This window comes from Rhipicephalus sanguineus, chromosome 2 (assembly GCF_013339695.2).
Source record: "Rhipicephalus sanguineus isolate Rsan-2018 chromosome 2, BIME_Rsan_1.4, whole genome shotgun sequence".
Lineage (NCBI taxonomy): Eukaryota > Metazoa > Arthropoda > Arachnida > Ixodida > Ixodidae > Rhipicephalus > Rhipicephalus sanguineus.
The window spans coordinates 124,242,604-124,250,635 of NC_051177.1; the positions used below are offsets into that span (position 1 = coordinate 124,242,604).

At 47.3% G+C, this 8,032-nt stretch overlaps 1 protein-coding gene across 3 annotated transcripts in view; it reads left to right on the top strand.

The window, feature by feature from the left end:
• The first annotated feature begins 2,146 nt into the window (after positions 1 to 2,146).
• The window catches only part of LOC119383627 (DNA damage-regulated autophagy modulator protein 1), a 76,118-nt gene continuing 70,232 nt past the window's right edge, over positions 2,147 to 8,032 (top strand). Inside the window, exon 1 of one of the 3 annotated variants that reach the window (XM_037651887.2) lies at positions 2,147 to 2,548. Coding sequence is in view for 2 of the 3 variants with exons in the window: in XM_049412598.1 (XP_049268555.1) it covers positions 2,706 to 2,830 (125 nt within the window). In the remaining variant the exon portion in view is untranslated. Of the gene's footprint in view, positions 2,549 to 2,622; positions 2,831 to 8,032 lie in introns of those variants that run through there. The other 2 variants (XM_049412598.1, XM_049412597.1) reach the window with 2 other exon arrangements.

Consider the following 8,032-nt stretch of genomic DNA (forward strand, 5'->3'; position numbering starts at 1 on the left):
GAGCAAGGACAAAGGTTAACCGATAACCACGTTTGTTGCGCTCCTCTTTATTACATGACTCATGCCCGGTCACGCCAATGCTTATCTTAATTTTTCTTAGTGTTGTACCTGTAGGCGACATTATCAATCAGGGGCACAGAGCAGCATTGTCTCTTGTGGCACCGAAGTGGCGTCCATAGCGAAGATATCGGCCGATAGTATAGGCAGGATCGCTACACAAAACGGAGTGCGTAAATCCACCACCCTCAGTCAGAATATACGCAACCTTGTTGACGAACAGTCATTCGTATGTACGGCAGGGGTTTGGAGACACATTCCCGTGCTTGAACCCTCTGAGCACTCAACTTAGGCCCGAAGCGCACGTTTTGCCCATTGCTCAGAAGTCCGCCCAGGCCCCCCCACCTATTCCCAACGCCTATACACACACGGGCACCTTGTATGTATGTGTGTGAGCATTGGACGGGCATAGGCGTGTGCCTGCCCCTCTCCCCCCTTCCCAGAGGGGAACCGACTAATCTAATTTTTGTGGAAACGTACAAGGTGCACTGAAATATTTTTGTATATATATGCGTATATTTGCGTCTGTATTGCTCATAACCAGACAAGGAGGCGGGGGCTGGGGTGGGAGGTGGAGGTCTGGTAGAGATCTCTAGTCTATTAGTCTGGTACTAGCCTAGTCTGTCTAGTCTGGTAGACATGTCTATAGTGAGCAAGAAAGGTTTACTGCTAAAGAAATAATACATACGGATTTTTCAGAACGAAAATTGCATTAGATCCCACGTGCTCTGTTTGAGTAATAAGCTCCCAATCGGCATCTTCGTTTGTCACCCATGTCTCCGATGCGCTCGAGGCCACATGTATTGCTGGTCGCATTGATAGGCAACTCGAAGCACAGGGGGACACTGCATACGGTAAATCCGTACTGCGGAAACCCGCAAGGTGGATAAAGGCTCCAGGCAGAGCTCAGATGTCTTCAGGAAGTGCAGCAGCGCTCTTGTGGCTCACAGCGCATATGACTGTCGAGGCCATGGTCACAGTACATATTAAAGCGAAAGCCTTCGATGCTTGATCAAACGCGAAAATTGACCGTCGGCGGCGTCGGCGTCAACACGAGTGATACAAAAGAAATCATTACGCGATACGTTACCATATGACGTCATCATGACGTCACAGATCGGTAAAATTTGTGACTTCATCGTGGCAGCACATAACCTGCCGTCACATGTTGATGTAATCGCATGGTATTTTCGCTTGTTCAAAGGTGGGCCGGTCACGGAGGCAGTGCGAAACCACGTAGGTGAGGTGCAGAACGCTTGCAGTGCCTCCCATCCCGAAGGCAATCCAAAACCACCTAGGCGCAGGAAGCTTTCGGTGGGGGCGGGCAAGGATCAGTACATCCACTGAGAAGATAAAGAAGGCGGCTTTCGCCTTCGAGTTGCCTTTGACGAATCCATAAGGGACCCTGTGAGTTTTGCGCTGTGTCGTCCAGTCGGCTTATCGGGCAAACGGGAAGAGACAGAGGAACGCTCACTTTAGTTGCCCACTCTGAGATAGAACTTAGCTAACGTTTCACTATCGTGAGAACGAAAACTGAAACTGATTCCGCGATACAAAGCTGCAAATTTTGAAAGTTTTCGGAGCACGTAATACACCGAATTGGTGGCAAAACGCTTGGGCGTCAGCTTCCAATACGGGAGGTGCCGGGTTCGATTCCCGGTGCCGGCCGCCCACCCAGCGGTTACAAATGGGTACAGCCGGGCTTCGTAGTGGTCTTATGGTGCCACTGTGGTGCGGAGCTTAAGACGCCTGGAGGATCCCCAACCCGCTGCACGGGCTCAAGGGAGCACGTAATACTCACACCCGTGAAAAAAGAAAGATAAGAGAAAGCGGCACGTCATCTCGTAGCCGATGGATCTGTCCCCGAATCGGGACGAGAAATTTACATGCGCCCTATGTGGCATACAATAGTCGCTTACTTGAAATTTCAAGCTGAATATGACGTGATGCGGCGATGCAAAGTAATACGCGGCTCCGAAGATGGGAGCGTCATTCTTTTTTTTTAACTCCGGCGCACGAAATCGCGAATGGTCCCAGCTTAACGGCACTTCCTTCGAAGCTTTAGCGCAGCTTGCCGCCCATAGCTGTTAGGAGCCGTTATCTTCGGTTCTTGCGGCCTTCGCTTTGCGTCGCCTGCAAAAAGGCGATGTATAATCGCCGTCGCCCGAGCCCCTTATCGCCGCTATCGCTTGTCACAAGCGGCCGGCGCTTCACGGGTTGGAGAGAGCCGCAGATTTAGATCCATCCTGCATCCCACCGTATACGACGTCACAGCTCACAGCGGCGCTTCGACAGGCTTCTAGAAAATCGCCCTCGACAGAGCGGGAACGAGACGGCTGCCAGGGTGCAGCGCAGTCCCTCCGAAAACGTATACTGTTATACCTGGGAGGGTGTCAGACTTCGATCGCGCAGTTTCGCGTCCCTTGTTTATTCAGGCGTCCTCCGATCGGCGCGGGAAACTTCTGCTAGTCGTACAGTGATCGTGTTGCAAGTTCGGCTTGTTGCTCTTGGCACACGCATGGGGGCGGTGGCAGTGCACGCTGACGGCAGATAGTTCGTGCATGTAGACTCCGTGTGTTGCCACCGGGAAGGCTGTTCGTAACATCTGTGTGTGTGTCTCGGTTAGCTGGTGCGGCAGTGAAGAGACCATGAGGCACGTCGGTGTCGGCTGGATACCGCTGGTCTTCGGCGTGGTGCTCGCCGGCGGAGCTCTGCTGACGTTCGTCTGGGCCGTTGCGCGCGGTGATGTCACGCCTTACATGCCCTTTGTCAGGTGAGTTGAGTGCGCACCTTACTGACGAGCGAGAAATTTGTGAGTGATTAATAAAGAGGCGTGGTCGTGGGAAGTTTGGTAACGACTTCTCAAGGGTTCTGACACGCGGGGCGTGACGCCAGCGCTCGCGCGGGCTGTGTAGGTGCCACTGTTGTCTATTGGGACACGTATAAGAAGAAGAAAAAAAGTAGACCTGCTCATTTTGCGTTTTATTACGCAAGCAGTCGCTCTAAAGTTGCTCGTAAGCTGACTTAGCTGTACCGTTTACCTGCAACCTTCAAATTGTTAAAAATTGAGATGTTGCGAACCTGCACGCGAGAGTCTGTCGGCTCATTTATGAGGTGTTCATCGAGCGAATATCCGCTGCGGGAGACGATTTGCAAGTTCGAATTGTACTTTTTATTAATATTTGCTTATAAATTCGTTCTATGTATATGCGGACCGTACGGTTTCTATTCTGTCGTTACGCGCGTTTTAAAGGGACTGAGACGTGAGTTCAATTAGTGCATGAGTGGGGCGCTTTTTTTTTATCTTCCGTCCATAGCAAAGTCGATGTGCATGTCTTCGAACAGTGACTCTGTTGTTTCGACAGTGCGTTGCAACGTATAATTTTAGTGGACACACGCGAACCCGCGTGAATGGACACAATTCACTGCAGTGTTGCTCAATCTGTCGCACTTGCACGAAGCTGTTCGTTTGTCCATACACGACAAACGAAAGGCCGTGAAGAGAAACAGAGCACAACCTATTATGGAGGATAAATTGGTAAATCGGATATCGTCGCTAAAAGAGTATGCGGCTGGCTACTGTACATACGTAGAAAAATAAGACACAGCAAGAACGCATGGTGGCCTACACATGCGGGCGCACTTGCACACCGTTTCGCAGTCAGACATGCGCAGACAAATTCCCGTTGGATCTCAAAACAATGACGCACCTTCGTTGCCTCATGAGTTAAAGAACCACAGAGCGATCTTATGCTGCTGAGATTGATCTGCGGTTGCGAAGTGGCACTGTTGCAGCCACCGTGACTGACCGCAAGGAAACGTCCGTTCTTTAAATCGCCGCTTGCTTGGCCTGTAACCGCGACGCGAAATAATCGAAAGCACGTGGTTATTATCACGTTGGCCGCAATGCTCGAGTGGCTTGTGCCACTCGAGCGTTGCGGCCAACAACATTACGTGGCTTGTGTATCTGACATGGCCCGTTACAGTCACGAAATATGCTAAGGATATAAGCTGGGCTTTCAGGAGCGCTTTTTTGGGAGTACCAAAATTTCGGCCTAAAGCTGGGGAAAAAGGAACCTCTTGTGAGGTAAACAGGACCTACAAAGCATCATTTAAAACAAGCGTCATATAAATGCGAAATTCACAATACAAGTCGTAAGTAATACTGAGATAGTGTAGCGTTTTTGTGAAGCCTACCGTGTTTACCTGCAACCCGCATACTACCTGCACAAGCTCATATATACCTATGCGCTCTCATAACAATGTAATAAAGTAACACGTCTTTATACTGTGTTATGCTCCTGCCTCCAGTGCATCTCGCTTTTGGCACGCTGTGACAGTAGCTCTTGGGTAAATTCGTCGAACTTCTTAGCCTGTATCGTTCCTTCTTTCGTTGCGACTGCAATCTGTACAAGAAAAAAAAAACGCGTGTGATCAATTAAAACATTTATGCACTGTTTAACAACAATAAAAAAGGGAGACATGAAGAAAAGAGGATAATGCATGCACTGCCTCTATTTTCCCTCAATTCTTTTCCTCGTGTCACGTCGCTCAGCTACACAGCGCGCACCAATTTGTCCGGCTGTCAAGTCACTCTATCAGTGAGACGGAAAAAGACGTGCTATAAGTATGTGACGCGTGCTTTTGCGGGCGTTAGAAAAAAAAATAGAAAGAAATGTGGCAGCTTCGCACTACTTGTGCGAAGACTGAAGAAGCAGCGGCGGAGCTGGTGGCGTTCCCCTCCTCCTTTCCCTCCTCTTCACTTCCCTTTCATCCCCTTGATATATACCATAATATACACAGCTATGCGATGCTCCACCCTTTACCCTCCTTCTCTCCCTCCTCCTCGCCCCCACTTCCCTTTCCCATCGGCTTGATATACAACACTATACGTGGCTATGGTATGCTTCCTTTATCTCTCTCTTTCTTTTTATCTCTTTCTATCTCTCCTTGATTCTTCCTCTTTTTCTCTCCCTGTCTTGCTCTCTGTTTTTTCTCTCTTTTTTGTGTCTGTTTCTTTCTATCTTCTTTCTTCGCCTTCTTTCGCCACATTTCTCTCTCTATCTCTTTCTCTGTCTCTTTCTTTGTGTCTTTTCTTTCTTGCTCTCTCTCGGTACTCGTTCTTTGGCCCGTCCGAGTTATTGCATCCCACGCCCGGCAAATCGGCGCACGGGTTCTGGGAGCGAAGCGGAACATGAAGAGGAGGACGAAGAGAGCGCGCGCAGTTCATGATGATGATAGTTTTGTTCACGGCTAACGCGTTTCTCTGACGTCCAGAACCAAGGTTCTGTATTGACAAAATCGCCATAAGAGAAGAAAAATGGGCATTAGACATGTGAAGCAAAGCTGCTAAAGTTGATTAAGAAGTAAAGCAAGTGTTTCTGAACGACTCCTCCCATTAATAAAGATAGTATATTTTGTTTTTTGTTTTTTTTAACTCGCCATACCGCAATATTTCACTCGATAGAAACGTACATCACAATGCACGTGATGGTTTCGTCTACATTACGTGTTAGCAAAATCTCAATAATTTAGTGACTTCATTGTGACCATGGCACAGAGTTGTGCGGAACGCGTTACAAGTAATCGATTAATTGTAATCAATTACATTTTTTTGTAATTTTGTAATGTATTCGATTACTTTTTCGAAACTGTAACGTTCTGGTTAATTCGATTACATTTTCTTGTAATTGATTACCGTTAATCAATTACTTTTTTTCCCCCAAAATCAAGTTGTAATCAGTCTTCCACGACAGTTCTCGTCCCGAAAAATATGCGACCGCTATGTAGGGACCCCCCGTCCTGTCAGGGGCAACGTAGAAAAGTACATCGATCTAGCAATGAGCGATTGTGAAACAAAGTACGAGAACAACCCCTTCGTGCTAGTTGCTGACTTTAACGTTGACATCACCGACAACGACTCGCTCGTGCAGTAGATGACGTCTCGATACGATCTACGATGCATTTTCTATGACTGTGTAAACAGCCAACAACCATCAGGGGGACGTGCATAGACCTTGTCTTTGCCAACTTCAGGTTAGATCCGATGGAAGAATCATTTGCTCTACATTTCACGGATCATAAAGCGGTGATAATGAAAGGAAAACGGAATTTAGAACTCAACACGACATACTAATTATGACCAATAAAATGTATATACTCTACACACGTGTTGTCACTCATTTACATGATGAGGAGTGTGCAATGTCACGGGAGATTGACGGCTACCGAACAACCCGAGCTTCGCCTCACTCTTCATCATTCACTTCGTGGATATGCGTGGAATTTTGTTTCATTATTTCACACACCCCTTTCCCCTTCCTATGTACAGGGTAGCCAACTGGGAGATCTCTGGTGTGCCTCTCTGTCTCTCTCCTGCATTTCTCTCTCTCTCTCTCTACTCATGGTTTTCATTTTAAAACTAAGCTTTCAGAGTGAATCCTCACCGGCAATACTGACCGCTGCTACAGCGATATTGCCGAATAGACACATGCAGATGAGAGCATACGTGCGCGCATTAGTTGTTGTTAGGTCCAAATATGCGCATGAAACGGATGAATCAGTTAATAAATAAACAACAACAAAAGCAACAACAACAATAAAAACATTGATTGAAGTTTACCGTGCTGTCGAAGTTCATCATGCACCATTCCTAGCCAGCATTTTCTCGACGAATAGCAAACATCAAACATCGCCTTCGTACACGTTACATTGCTGCGTTGACATCTGACAAGGTGCATGCTCATACACTGCTCTTTGAATCTTGGTGCCGCTTGCGAGCCGTGCAGTGCACAGCATGACTATAGAAGTTGGGATCTGTGCGTTGCACAATCAAAGGAGAGTACACGTTGCGAAGCACCAAATAGAACTGCCCGCATTAATTGATCTGATTTTATGATTTAATATTGACCACATCACGAAAACATCGCTTCACATACACTCTAATACCCTTGTCACACGGGTAAGCTTAACCGCTGTTATCCCCAACTGCAGTTAACGGACGTAACCACAGTTAGCGTAAACCAGACAGAGGCGCTGTCACACGTTTGCAGCGCTTCCAAGCGTTCTTTAGTTCATACATGGCTGCGTTCGTGCAACACCGCTATTACACCGCCTTGTACAGGGCTTCACGCTCGATTATGGACGCGTCAGCACCGTGTTTTGATGCGCGTCTATCAAATAGCGTGAATCCCTGTTCAATGAATGAACGCTGCTGTGTATCAATCTCGTGAAATGCACACGATATTTTTGTAGCACGGACAAACTGGTACCTCAAAGCCGGTAATTTATCTTCGCAAATGCGTATCAACGCCTCCATCGTCGCAACGGTCCAGTTGACACGCTTTTGGCTCCATAATTCGCTGGGAGCCGAGCTGCTCGCGTCCGACATGGAGGCAGCCATGTTGTCAGTTTACGGCGCTAACAGGGGTTGCTTACCTCTGTTTACGAAAACGGCCGTTAGCGGATAAACTGCGGTTAGGGTTGTCGTGTGACAAGGTATAACAGCCGTTAGACTTAACGGCCGTCGTACTTAACTGTGGTTAGACTACCCGTGTGACAAGGGTATAACATGTGCTTTGAAACGGCAAATAATTTTACCTATCTGTGACCATGCCACTACTAAAAAAAAATACAGAAATTTGTGTATATTAATGACGTAACAATAGTCATAATTTCTGAATGCAAAGCCATTGTTCTATATATGTATCTTTAATGACACTTATTTAGCCTGTACAGCATGGTTTTATTCTCCGCATTGATCTCTGGAAATCCATTGTGATTAGGTGGAACACAATTATGTTCTTAAATGTGTTATCTGCGTCGGGGATAATCTGCCGATCTTCTTTGTTCTTTGAGCGACGCAGCTTCAAACAATAAACCATGCCGAGCGTACCGCTTGATGACCTCAGCTCTAACGATTGGGTTTGGTTGCTTATGTGAGGTCACAGGGTGAAAAGATTAAGCCACTGTTAGC